General features: G+C 37.9%; 1 protein-coding gene across 1 annotated transcript in view; it reads right to left on the minus strand.

The window, feature by feature from the left end:
• Positions 1-1,750: 1,750 nt before the first annotated feature.
• LOC117288074 (ataxin-7-like protein 3) overlaps positions 1,751-14,959 on the minus strand; it is a 67,718-nt gene continuing 54,509 nt past the window's right edge. Inside the window, exons 5-7 of the mRNA XM_033768770.1 lie at positions 14,813-14,901; positions 5,841-5,918; positions 1,751-1,791 (exon numbers count right to left, since the gene is read on the minus strand). Coding sequence (XP_033624661.1) covers positions 1,751-1,791; positions 5,841-5,918; positions 14,813-14,901 — 208 coding nt within the window. The remainder of the gene's footprint in view (positions 1,792-5,840; positions 5,919-14,812; positions 14,902-14,959) is intronic.

Raw genomic sequence — 14,959 nt, forward strand, 5'->3', positions numbered from 1 at the left:
TGCTTGGCGAAAACAACTTGGAAGACAAAATTCTTAGGCAGTTATTTTTGCAACGGTTGCCACAAAATGTGCAACTCATTTTGGCTTCCTCTAGTGATGCTCTTGACCTAGAACAATTGGCTCTCATTGCAGACAAGATTCTAGAAGTAGCAGTTCCACATTCGGTGTCCACTGTCAATGTAGGTGCCGCAGCTACTCAACTTACGAGTGTGCCGCAGTCATTTGATTCTCGCTTAGGTGAACTTCAATCACAGGTTTCACAATTAACCATGTTGGTTCAAAATCTAGTTACCAGTGAGTCCATCAGCCCACACTCTAGATCATACGACAATCGTGGAAGTTCCCAAGAGCGCCGTTCACGAAATGCCTCTCGTTCACGCAGTAGATCAAAGCCGAACCAAGAACGAGTTAGTACAGAATGCTGGTATCATTGGTGATTTGGTAACAAGGTACATTAGTGTGTAAAACCATGTAGTTTTCTTGAGAATGCACAAACTCAGGAAAACTAGAACGCCAGCAACTTAAGGCGACAAGTGTGTCTGGCAATCCTCAAAATCGTCTCTTTTATATGTGGTACTAGATTTTTGATTGACACAGGTGCCGAAGTTAGCATGTTACCCCCAACTAAAACGGACAAAAAGAACTCAAGTCCTTATACTTTACAAGCAGTAAACAAATCCACTATTGCCACCTTTGGTGAAAAGTCTATGACAATTGACATTGGATTAAGACCAGCATACAAATGGATTTTTATTATTGCTAAAGTTCCCTTCCCGATTATAGGTGCAGATTTTTTGAGGCAATTTTCCTTGGTCGTGGACGTAAAAAACTATAGGCTGATTTATCCACAAAACGAACTCGAAATTTCTGGTAACAAGACATCAGTTTTGTCTCCAAAACCAATGTTTTCGATTCCCGAAACAGACAATGTTTTTCTCTATTTGCTTAGTCAGTTTCCAAGGCAAAATTTTGATGAAACTGCTATCAAGCACACTGTTACACACCACATTCGTACAACCGGTCCACCACTGTTTTCTAGACCTCGGCAACTTGCCCCAAATAAATTGCCAATTGCTAAGGCTGAATTCAATCATATGTTAGAGTTAGGCATAATTCGCCCATCTGAGAGTGCTTGGTCATCATGTTTGCACATGGTCCCAAAGAAAACGGGAGATTGGCGACCTTGTGGTGATTACCGTTCATTGAACAATATCACAGTTCCAGATCGGTACCCCATCCCACATATCCACGATTTCACTGCTTCATTACAAGGCAAGACAATTTTTTCCAAAATCGATCTTGTTAAGGCCTATCACCAAATTCCTATTGAGCCATCAGATATTCCCAAAACTGCCATCACGACACCTTTTGGTCTTTATGAATACGTTCGAATGCCATTTGGTTTGAGAAACGCTGCACAAACTTTCCAAAGGTTCATTGACCAAGTACTCCATGGACTGGATTTTGTATATGCCCTATATAGACGACCTATTAATAGCAAGTGTAGACCAAGAAGAACATCAACAACACCTCAAAGAAGTTTTTGAGCATTTGCGAGATTATGGAGTAATAATCAGTCCGGGAAAATGTCAGTTTGGCGCTAATTCATTGGAATTTCTAGGACACAACATTGACAGAAATGGTATTTTACCATTGATGAATAAAGTCAAAGCCATTGAAGATTTCCCAATTCCTGAATCCATTCGTAAGTTACGAGAATTTCTAGGGTTGATTAATTTCTACCGCCGGTTTATACCGGACTGTGCAGAGATTCTGCAACCTCTGACTGATCTGTTGAAAGGTAAATAAAAAAATCAATCAATTGTACTCCCTGATACAGCTTTACAAGCCTTTCAGAAAGCCAAAGCAAGTCTAGCCAAAGCTACTTTGTTAATGCATCCCGACTCAGAAGCTACACTTTGTCTAATTACTGATGCATCGAACATAGCAGTTGGAGGAGCACTCCATCAATGTGTTAATAATGTCATGAAGCCCATTGCTTTCTTTTCGAAGCGTTTACAGCCAGCAGAAACTATAAACATAGCGTTTACAGCCAGCAGAAACTATAAACATAGTACATTTGGTCGAGAGTTGCTAGCTGTATATTTGTCAATTCGACATTTTAGACATATGTTAGAAGGTCGAGAGTTTTATATCTTAACAGATCACAAACCCTTGACATGTTCTTTTTCGGCCAAACCTGACCGATTCTCACCTACAGAGATTCGTCACCTTGATTACGTATCACAGACATACGGTACGTGAAAGGTAGTGAAAATTGGGCAGCAGATGCACTTTCCAGATTACAAATTGAAAGTGTAACTCAAACGATAACACAAATCACTGCAGTGAATTTCGATGCAATTGCTAGTAAACAAAAGACAGACGAAGAGCTAATTAAGCTACGTATATCGTCAAATCTTCAATTCAAAGAATTGCCACTTTTCACTACCCACGGTACTATAACATGTGATATTTCCACTACTTATCCACGTCCTTACATACCCAAAGAATTTCGGCGTGATGTATTTAATTCTATTCATAGTATATCCCATCCAGGAATTTGTGCTACTCAACGACTCAAGACTGAAAGATTCATCTGGCCTTCCATTAATAAAGACGTTAGAACATGGACCAGAAATTGCATTCAATGTACATCGCCACTCAGTGACACCGTTAGGTACATTTGACACACAACACGTTTGACACACAACATGTTCATATTGATATCGTTGGTCCATTACCACCATCTCGTGGGTTCACTTATTTACTCACATGTATTGATCGATTCACCCGTTGGCCTCAAGCAATTCCTATTTCTGATATTTCCGCCGAAAGTGTTGCAAGAGCATTCGTTGATGGCTGGATTGCTAATTTCGGAGTACCAGCAAATATCACTACCGATAGAGGTAGCCAATTTGAATCAAAGCTTTTTGAAAGTCTATCAAAACTTTTAGGTTGTAATCGAACCCGCACCACATCATACCATCCACAAGCAAATGGAATGGTAGAACGATTTCACAGACAACTTAAATCATCGTTCAAAGCTCAGACTGAACCAAATCGCTGGACAGAATCCTTATCACTAATATTATTGAGTATTCGAACATCACTTAAGACTGACTTAGGCTGCAGTGTAGCAGAACTAGTGTATGGTACCACACTCAGTCTACCCTCAGAATTCGTAATTCCGTCTGTGGATTTGGAATCTGTTGACCCAAGTAACTATGTTGACCGTTTGCGTCAGCACATGTCAGAACTTCAACCCAAACAACCTAGATACTCTAAACATTCAAGTCATGTTCCAAAAGAATTGCTTACTTGTACACATGTTTTTATTCGTGTTGATCGCGTCAAGAAGCCATTACAACCACCGTACAACGGTCCATTTCATGTCATCGAAAGAATGGACAAATATTTTATCATTGACGTTAACGGCAAACATGACTCAAAAAGTATTGATAGGTTGAAGGTTGCACATACAGATTTCGAATCCACAGTACCACTTCCAGTTCTCCAACATCTTCTACATCAAACACTATTCCAGATGAATCTACAAGATACACTCGCTCAGGAAGGCGCGTACACTTGCCAAGTAGATATTTAGATGCATTTTGTAAATAACCCGCACATAGTTGTAAATATTAAAGGACTACTTTCATTTATTTATTTATTTTATTTAATTTTCCGATCCCATGTCAAAACTCATGTGATCTGGAAGGGGACTAATGTAGTGAATTCCTTTAAGAATAAATAAAGCTTTCTTTGTGCACAAAAGACGCACGCTTTTGTTCCCTTCTTCTTTTGAAAACTGCTGAGGTGTAACGACAACGAAGGGCGCATAGCAAATGCTTGTCCACTTCATCGTCAGCTCTGGTCAGAGAAGGTTCTCGATTATTAAGGCAGTTTTCTTTGCTACTATTTTCCTTAGCCAATGTAGCAGATTTGGACTTGGCTTGGTGGTGTTTGCCCCTCACAGGGAAGAACCTGCTCATTGCTTAAAGTTGTAAGTAATAGATATTAATTATTATTAACTAGTAATTTTCCCATAATTTAAGGCCTCGGCAGTTGCAGGCTAATCTAATTTGCATTGTTGGTAAAGTTATAAAATCACTTGACTCTTACCACAAAACTTCCACAAAACTTCTACAGTGGCAAAGAAAACTACTAAAAGCTGAAACACTCTGTGCTTACATGTGAACACAAACTTCATTTTTTTTTTTTGCGTAAATTTACCAACTTTTCTCTTAGAGCTACAGCGAAAAATATATATTTCAACCACAATTTTACCATTGTTACACAAACCGCAATGCATCATTGGTTTTATTTCGAGCATCGAAGAAAAATTCATTTATCCACGGCAAACAGTGATCCGGTCCCCTAGGCCTCATTGTCTCCTTTGTTTTGGAGACGCACGGTTTGGACCAATCATGATGCGTGTTTTAAAGGTTCTATCATTTTGAAGGACCAATCACAACCGGTGTGTGGTCGATAACGCTTCGGTAAGCATTGTTGCAGTTCACTCTCTGTCTCGGCAACAGATAGAGAGGGTCACAATAATTTTTCTCCCCACCCACCTCGGACACATTTATATCAGCAATTGAGAATATCACCCTCGACGATGATACACTAAAATCTGAATTAAGGCTTTTCTCTGCAAAATACATGTAGTTACAATGCTAACCAGTGATGTGGGAAAAAGGTGGTTGGTAAAAACTGACTTAAATTATGATAAAATATAAATAATTAGCTTGAATTCATAGATTCTTTCATGTAGACTCCTGTGAGAAATGCTTCGGCAGACGCTCGGAGCAGGTGATGTATTATGTATACTTGTGTACTTATAACAAGAGACAAGAATTAAGGTGTCAGCCATTAAATCTCATGTGCATGCTTGTTTTGATTGCCAGGTCCCTTTGACTTCACCGGTAATGGACACCCGGTGGAGTCAGTGCTTTGGGGTAGACACTTCCAAAGCCGTTTATTGGGATGCAATGTTTTGTAAGTCCGCGGCGAACTTATTTGAATTTCATTTATTTGAATTGAATAATTCTTGGATTCCTGGTAGACATCAGGAAGTTCCTCCAATAATTATCACTGGAGGGAAAGAATTGTGTGTAGTGGCATTTTGTCCACTTTTGTTGTAACCTTTTGAGTTGGCTGACCCCTTTCATTGTTGAAATGTTTTCTGTTGAACAAAAGAGTAAAATTGAGAGAAATACATTTTGACCCTGTCTGTGCTAGACAGCGAACAACCAATACTTTGTGTCATGAGTCTTTCATTATGTTAAAAAGCTGTGCATTTTTATAGCATGACCAGGGAATGCCAGTGACTCTTTCCTTCAGAGCCTGAAAAAACAAATTGTAGAAAAGGGGCTGCGTCACCGCCCCCCAAGGCGTGAATGTTTGGTACTGCACATGTGTAGTATGTACTGCACTTTATGTTAATTGATCACTGAGGCCTTGGGTCAAGACTAGTTCATACCTGCTATCTGAGTAGTGGTTGAGTTGACAGCGAGTTGACGGCACATATTATTTTATTATGTCCTCCGGCCAGATGAAATATGGAGCGCCGGAATTTTTTTTTTTTTTTTTTTATTTTTCCCGGCCAGATGAAACACAGAGCGGTGGAAAAAATCGGGGAAAATTTGAAAAAACTGGAATGCCGGCATTAGCCGGAAAACTGGCATCCCTGCGAGACTAACCGAGTGGTAAATTCCCCAGGCCTATTGACTACCTTTGTCACACAACTAGGCAAGCATTATTCCATTATTTTAACACTCAATATCATAGTGCAATTCATACTGTCATTACCACAAAAAATAAAATTAAAAGCTTACCAAATTTACTGCTGAACTTTCCCTTTGATCTTCTTGGGGAGTTGTTGCCAAGCTTGTCTTTCTTTACCTTTTTAGAAACTTCAAAAGAAAGAGATAACAGTAAACAATACATGTCAACAGTTTGACCTAAATTAGGAGGGATTTCATGTTTAATACATCTATTCTCACCTCTTAAACTATTTCTGTAACGTTGTCTCTACTGTTGAAAGTGTAGATTGTTTTTCCGAATCTACACTTTACAGTAGATTTGTTACGAATGTACACTTAAGTGTATATTTGTAACAATAGTCTACAGCTGAGGGTAGATTCACCACCAACTTAACTAAGTAGTTCAACTTAAAAATTACAGTCTTTTCAAAATGAAAGAAAGCATGAAGTGCAACAAAACATAGCTGAAAATGTGCTATCTTTCAATTTACAAAAACATTTTCCAATTAAAGTCACCTGGAAATAGAATTTTTTTTCTTACAAACATAAGAGTATATATTCTTATGAACAATAAAACAATTTTTTTAGTAATTGTTTGTCACGATTTATATGTTTAAAAATAGATAAAATTGTTTGGGGGCTGACTCCGCCTACCCCTTTTGTGACGTCAATCGGGGCAGACTGAGAAAACACACGTGCAAAGTACATGTACAATCCGAGTCGTGAGTTTGTACGCTTTGTAATTTTATATTTATTTTTTTCACTTTTTCGGCAATGCAGACCAGGTGTATTGCTGCTGGATGCAGCAAAACAACTAAAGATGGGGTCAGGTTGCATGTGTTTCCAGCAGATCCCAAGTATGGGCGGTTGTGGGCCCGAAAGTCAGACTCACAAGAGCAATAGTGGTCCAGTCCGACGTCTTTTTCAGCACTGTGCAGAGAACACTTTGAGCCGTTGTGCTTCGAATCCGGAATAAACCACACATTTGACATGAAGATAAAGGTTATTCTAAAACTTGATGCCATCCCAACAACTTTTCCAGAGTGGGAAGTCAAAGAAGGTACCTGAAAGACGTGACAAACCTAGAGGAGCGTATACCAAACGTAAACAATTTGGGTAAGTTTGAACTTTTAGGGTAGGTTTGTAGTTAGTGATTCACTGTGCAGGATAATCCGAGTGGACCGTTCGCATACACAGCAGCCATAGTGCGTGCTGTCTGCTCCGTGAGCGTACATGTAGTTCTGTACTACATGTACTGATCAGGTACCCAGACGTGGTGTACAGGGCCTGACTACACATTTTCTCTTCAAATATCGCGCCATGATTGACGTCATGAACAGCACCCTATGGGTCGGGGTCTACTCTTCCATTTGTAAATAAAATGAGAACTAATTTTTTAGAACCTTAGTTAACTGTTTATTCACATTCCACTCATCAAAACACATATCTTGGTGACAAAAGCTTTATTTTGAAAAAATACCACTTCCAGGTGACTCTAAGAACTAGAACAGCGAAGCTGCCATGGTGAGCTGCTGATCACCAGATAGATACTGTTCCTTTTGTATGTAAATGATCTTTATCATTGTTCATCCGTCTTGTCTTTTATTCTATTTGCTGATGATACCACTATCCTTTTTTCTCACTCTAATATAGCTTCTTTAAGCAATATTATCAACAGGGAACTAAGTCTGGCCTCGTCTTGGTTTAGATCTAATAAGCTGTCACTCAATTCGAGCAAGACCAAATACATGTTTATCAGCAGGACTCGCAATGCTAACGACAACTTCACCATCAGTATTAACGATACTCCAATCGAACAGGTTCACTCGACAAAGTTTTTAGGAGTTTTAATTGATGATAAGCTGACCTGGAAAGATCACATATCCTCTGTTTCGAAAATTGTTTCTCGCAACACAGGCGTTTTGTCTAAGCTTCGTTCCTTTCTTCCCACACACACATTACTTTCTCTCTACAACACTCTTATTCTTCCCTATCTTAACTATTGTAATATTGTTTGGGCTCATTCAAGCACTAGCAAACTTCATTCTCTGTTCTTAATCCCAAAAAGGGCTATCCGTATCGCTTCTATGTCTCATCGTCGTGACCATACCGCGCCCTTGTTTGCTAACTTGAACACACTCACACTCATGGATATCAACAAACTTCAAACAGCCATTTTCATGTTCAAATACACAAAAAATCTTCTGCCCCACACTTTCTCCAATTACTTTCCTTCTGTCGGCAACACGCACCTTTATAACACACGCTCCTATAACAATCTCTATATCCCTTTTGCACGTACTTCTTACACAATGAACACTCTTCGCTATCATGGGCCCCGCCTCTGGAATTCAATTGATAGGCAAATTCGCTCGCAGTCCTCTGTTGGTCGATTCAAAGCCTCCTTCAAAAAACACATTGTCTCCCATTATGTAACATAGTTGTGATTCTGTCATTATTTTGGTTTAGTTCTATCGTCGTGGCCGTCTTGTGGTATTTGTATTGTTTGTTTGGTTGGTTTTGTTTGAGGTGTTAGTTTGAGGTGTTTGTTTGTCTGGTTGGGTGTTTTGTTTTTGCGTTTCGTTTATCCGTCTCGTTTTGATGTTATTGTTGTTACTATACGCTTTGTTTTATAATTTAAATGATCTTATTACCTTCCTTTGTTTTGTAAAAGGCATCCCAGCTTACAAGCTTTGCTTTAATGGGCCATGCCTCCATACAGTTTTCAGTCTTGTTACATCCTATTGTTTGTATTTGTATATTGCGTTTGTATGGAAATAAATGTTGATTGATTGATTGATTGATTGATTGATAGAACCAATGACCGGCAGAAAAAACAATAATTTAATCAACTGATGGTCAAAAGGGTGGGGACATTGACAAGTATGAAGTAATGACCATTTAAGGTTTTCATTGCTTTAGCTCATTCAACTTGAACCAGTGATCTTTGAGTTTTATCTTTTCATATTATATACATGTAAGCAGCAATATTTGGTTAAAGTTTTGCAGTCTTTAGTGATGCACTCTTTGAGTTTTATCGTTTCATATGCATCTTTATGTAAAAAGTAATATTTGACTTAAGTTTCAAGTCAGTACATGGTGGAAATAAGGAGTTGCATATTCAAGTTTTTCATTGTAAATGTAGTAGCTTATTCAACTGAAACCAGTGAATAATTCTTTAAGTTTTATCTTTTTTTTTAAAGTTAACCCACACCTGTGACCTCATGCTATTGTTAAATTTCTCCATTATTTTGCACGAATGGCGCGATGGGTACATCTATTCACCCATTGTGCATTAAAAGAGTTTAAAAGAGGGAATAAAGAAAATGAAGTCAATGACGCCTTAGAACATATTATTTTGTTTTTAACGCAGGTTAATAGAGCTACGCATGTATTGCAAAATGATCGTTAAGACTTTCCACAAGTGAACAGCTACATTATTAAATTATTATTTAGGTAAGATGTTACAAAATTGTAGAACTACAACAGTCATTTAAGCAGGTCTTAAAGTCAGATAAATCAATTTCATTTTAACCTGTATTATTACTTTTGTTTTAATATTAATTCAAAATGCTTACTTTATCATACAAAAACATGGGTAGTGAATAAAGTCCCTAAAATTTAAGATTGCAAAAATACTTCTTTCAATATCATTATAAAAAACCGGAATTTAACTGAAATTTTTGATCAAAGTTATGTCCGAAATATCTGAAACTACCGGCTGGTAGGGTAGGTCATTTCTTTTAACCAGTTCTTCTTAAAAGTAGTTCAAAATGTTTATCTTATTTATCATACACAAAAATGGTAAGTGAGTTAACTCCCTCAAAACTTAGTTTTCAAAGATACTTCTTTCAATACCATTATAAAATAACAGGAATTCAACTGAAATTGTTGAGTATCAATTTGTTTATCAAAACAAATGTCAGAAATATCTGAAACTACAGGCTTGTACGCGGGTAGGTCACTTCTTTTATCTTCACCTTTTGTTTTTTTGTAGACCGAGCAACTTGGCTACAACATCATCTACGTGAAATAGTCACTTTCTATTACTAACTTGTCTAAATTGACTTCGAGTCAGGAAAACAAAATCACTTATCTGCTGCCACTTTCCCTCCCGATCTATGATGCCACTATCGAAGGAACAAGGGTATTTCCTAAATATTGGTCTTCGTCCATGTACTATGTTCACGCACCACCGGTGGTGCTCACTGAAGTGAACAAGCTTACAGAATACATACAAACAATTGCACGCACCACCGGTGGTGTTCACTGAAGTGAACAAGCTTACAGAATACATACAAACAATTGAGCTAAAAATTAAACAATATCGCGCCATTCGTGCAAAATAATGGAGCGATTTTAACAATAGCATGACGTCCCAGGTGTGGGTTAAGTCGCATAACGCCCTCGGCGAATGCGCCATTCATGGGTACGAATGGCCCTCGGGCGCGCACCTCGGGCATTATCCTATACATAAAACTTAAAGACTAAAATAGTTTCAAGTCAGTACATTCAACTGAAACCAGTGATTAATTATTTGAATTTTATCTTTTAGTATGAATCTACATGTACAAAGCAATGTTTAAACATTAGAGTATATGTTTCTGAACAATAAAATAATTTTTTTAGTAATTGTTTTTAATGATTTATATGTTTAAACAAAATTAATAAAGTTGTGTGGGGGGGTGAGTCCGCCTACCCCTTTTGTAACTTCATCGAACACACGTACGTGCAAGAATGTAACATTTAAGTCCCGGTCGTGAGTTTGTATGTTTCTATAAAAAAAAAAATCTTGCATTTTTTCCGGCAATGTCGACCAGGTTTATTGCTGGTGGATGTAGCAAAACAACTAAAGATGGGGTCAGTTTGCAAAGTGGTCCAGTCCGACATCTTTTCAGCGCTGTGCAGCAAACACTTCGAGCCGTCATGCTTTGCCCGAATACACTACACATTTTGACATGAAGAGAAAAGTTCTTTTCTAAAACATGACGCCATCCCAACAATTTTTCCAGCTAGTGGGGAAGTCGAAGAAGGTTTACCTGAAAGACGTAACGAACCTAAAGGAGCATTTGCCTAACGTGAAAAAAATCAGGTATTGTTTCAACTCTGAGGGCATGTTCTTACATGTAGCTTGCGCCAAGCTTCACTATCTTGTGTTGGCACTGCATGCGATTCACCTTGCTGGGTAATCCGAGTGGACCGTCCGCACAGCAGCCATAGAGTACATGCAGTCTGCTTTGTGACCGTGGTTCTGTACGTTAGCATCATACCGATCAGGTATCCAGACGTAGTGTACGGGGCCAGACTACACATTTTCTCTTCAAATATCTTGCCTCGATTGACGTCACGGACAGCCCCATCTCCGGTCGGGCTTATTTTTAAATTGTTAAACCTAAGTTAATTGTTTATTCATATTCCACTCATCAAAACACCTATTTTAGTGACAAAAGCTTTATTTTGACAAAATACCACTTCCAGTTGACTTTAAGTTTTAAGCCAGTACATCATTGCAATAATAATGAGTTATGACCATTTAATGTTTTTTATTGTTTTACATGGAGCTCATTTAATGGTTTTCATTGTTTTAGCTCATTCAACTAAAACCAGTGATTTTCATTTATGTTTTTCATTGTTTCAGCTCATTTAACTGGAACCAGTGACAGAGTTTGATTTATTTTGATTTTTTTAATTATTTCGAAACTTAAAGATTTTAATTTGAGTATGTTTCTTTAAAAATCAGATGTCAATGTTTGAGCCTGAACAAAACTTGAACATTTTTGTTATTCTAAAGACTTCAACATTATTTGAAAACATAGCTGAAATTACCGAAAATGACTGGCAATTGTATATAACAATCTCACTTGGGCTTGTATATACCAAAAACAACTCAACTCAAAGACTCAAAAACTTTAACATTTCCACTGATTGCGGACGGCCGCACGAACAGACAGACGGACGGCAAACGGACAGACGCCGGACGGAAATTACATAGGCTCGCACTGCTCTGCATCTCGCTAAAAACCACCTTAGTAACACAATTAATTTAAAGCACTAAAAGTATGCCTATACATTTTGTAAAATAATTATAAAATGTGACCAACCGTCGAGACTAACTAGTGTTGCTACTATTGAGAAATCCAAATCATTGAAACTGTTACATAACCAACGTTACATAACCACAATGGGGAAATAGTTTCCTGCATTTTGTGTATCACTTTGCTAACATTGCATTTTTATTGATTGAGAAATTGGAAATAAATGTTGTACTGAACTGGACTGAACTGAAGTCAGAGAATAGACTAAAAAGTGTAGATTCAAGAATACAATGTACTCACCTTTTGCTTGTACATTCTATCCACGAATCTACACTTTCTCGTCCATTCCCCTTAACTTACAATGACCAAAACATTCATAAATCAATGTTTATGCACACATAACTTGCTTAATAAAATCCCTCTAAAATCTGAAAAATCATAAAGGTGTGGTCACAAAGGGAGAGCATTTATCAGAGACAAGTGTTTTTTTAGTAGGAAATCCCTTCTGATACAATATACATTAGGGTATTCTACTACAATATCTATTCTTACACCTGATTAGTGACAAATGCAAATTTTCACCAGTAAAAACAATTTAAGGGTGGAACAGGACCTGCAAGATTTGCAAGTACTTGGACAAAAGTGCCACTGAAAAGGTCATTCATGCATTTGTTACTTCTCGTCTTGACAACGGCAATGCTCTTCTCTACAGTCTTCCTAACAACCAGATTTCCCCGACTGCAAAGGCTCCAAAATACTGCTACCCGCATTGTGACACTGTCTAGAAAATCCTTTTCTATCACCCCGATTCTGAAACAACTACATTAGCTCCCTATCTCTCAACGAATTGCCGCGATGCCCTAGCGAATTGCCACAATGCCCCTTTAAAAATCCTAACCTTACGGCACTAAATTATACATTTTCGCACTGATTATGTCAATTGAGATCTGTATTTGTAAGTCTATGTTTTTCCCCTGGCTGTTTCGTTGTTGTCCAAGGCTTCTTGTTTTGGATTAATGTTTGTGATCCACCACTACTAGCGACCTGCCTGCCTTGCGACCTTCTTTTTCATTGGTAAACACATGTTTGTGTACACACAAAAAGCGTGGACTTGTAAAACGTCAAAATCAGATTAAATGGAGGTAGCGGCAGAGCCCTAATTTTGGGAAACATCATACTCCATCAAGTTCATTATTGATTAATCAGCTTGCCATCCCACAAAAGACACAAAAATAAGCAGGCAGTCGAAATGGCTGAAGTGGCAGCAAAGTGCCAACGTTTAGAAGCGTTTTTTAATTAGGTTGTTTTACATTTTTATAGTGTTCATTTTAGCAGTCTAGCGTGGCATGAACGTCGGCATGTGCGTTACAACTTACATAGCTAAATACTAGGCAAATTATTTTGTGCTAAGGGGGTGGGGGTTTGTTTTTAATTTTCATAATCATATTTATTGAGAGAAAAAATCAAGTGATTTATATTAAATTTTAAGGTAAATTTTTTCTGAATCAGCGGATTTTGTTGAGCCTCCCGGTTGTTGGCGGGTTGTTAGCAGGGGTGGTGGGGCTCATTTGTCTCGCAGAGTTAGGGTGGTGGTGAGCCGGGGATTGATCTTTTTTCTTCAGATTAGCACGTATGGAATTAATGTTCTCAATATTTTTTCTGTATGATTTTTTCAACAGAGAGTGACAATGCAGCCAAAACACTGCTGTCAAGAGCCCCATTGCCGCAAAGCATAGAAAAGATGTTTTCAAAACTTTTCTACAAGCTATTTGGACAGTTGTTGAACACGAAACACTACCAAACGTTGCAGATAAAAGGAATAAACCTTTTTCAATATGAATCCGCAGTCCGATAAGAAAAAAAGTAAACCATTTGCTGGGTTTTTTTTTAAGCGTGTGTTTATGCATGGTTTATGATGGTTATGTGAGTAGTAGACAGCCTGTGTGCGTGTGCGTGGTGTGTTCGTTTTGGCATTGCTGCTGATAATTCACTCAGTGTACATGTACATGTACATGTACATAGAATATGTACATGTACTGCATGTACAGGTACGTCGTGCGTACAAGGCATCCGTTGACCACAACTCGAAGTAAAAAACACTCAGCAATTCTTTTCATTAGCAACCTATAAAATCATAATCCAATTAGCTGTTTGAAGACTGTTAGTTCTAGAGCTCTCCGTTGAATCCACAAATCCACGACCAGCTAAAACTGCTATTGTTGGTCTGAACAATGGTAGTGACAAAAGGAATTATCCTCCGTTGAAACTACGGCGAGCACTCCTGGTCATTTTAGCCGACCTTAAATCAACGGAGCTAACTCCGTTAAATTGAATCAACGGTAAAAGGGCAATTTTAACGGAGGAGGTTTTCATAGTGTCATGACACACACACACTTATATTATATTTGTGATGGGCTCTGCAAAAATAAGTCACAAGGGTGACAATTGACTTATTGGGTTTTATACACAGCTGAAAAGAGCATACAACAACCTTCATTTTGACATATTTCACACACTTAAGTATGATGTTAGGTTCAAAAGTTATGACCTTTGGAAAAATAGATTACGTCACTATCTGAAAATAACCCATACTGGGGAAACAGCCCGTTGAATAAAAACATCAACCATTGATGTAAAGGAGGATGAACAGAAAGTACGCTTTATTCACCCATATTGATCAAAAACAAAGGTTTTTTTTCTGAAAATGTGAAAATAAAGGCCATTAAACCACATTTAAAAAAGAATGTTTTACATTTTTTTTTTTTTTTCACCCTCCCATCACTCAACAGCTCTGTGCTGGAAAGTGGGTTGTGCGACAAGCGACTCAATTTTGTAGGGCCTGTCACTTTTTTTACTGAAGGAAAACATAGATTTTTAACCCCCCGTAGTCAGACAAACAATAGGACCAAGGGATTTCCAACGTAAGGTTGTGCGCCAAAGCATGTTTGTTTAAACACTTGATCTCCCAGATAAACTGTCTGGGGTATTTATGAACAGTAAAATTATTACCTTTTTTGTCAAAGGCGAAGGACCAATCCAAATCACGGTCATCATCTTCATTGTCACTATCCATTTTTCCTATTCCTGAATTGGCAATTCTGACAAAAAGAAATGAAAAAACAAAATAAATCAAGTGTCAAATTGTTATAGAAAAAC

Source organism: Asterias rubens, chromosome 3 (genome assembly GCF_902459465.1).
Source record: "Asterias rubens chromosome 3, eAstRub1.3, whole genome shotgun sequence".
Lineage (NCBI taxonomy): Eukaryota > Metazoa > Echinodermata > Asteroidea > Forcipulatida > Asteriidae > Asterias > Asterias rubens.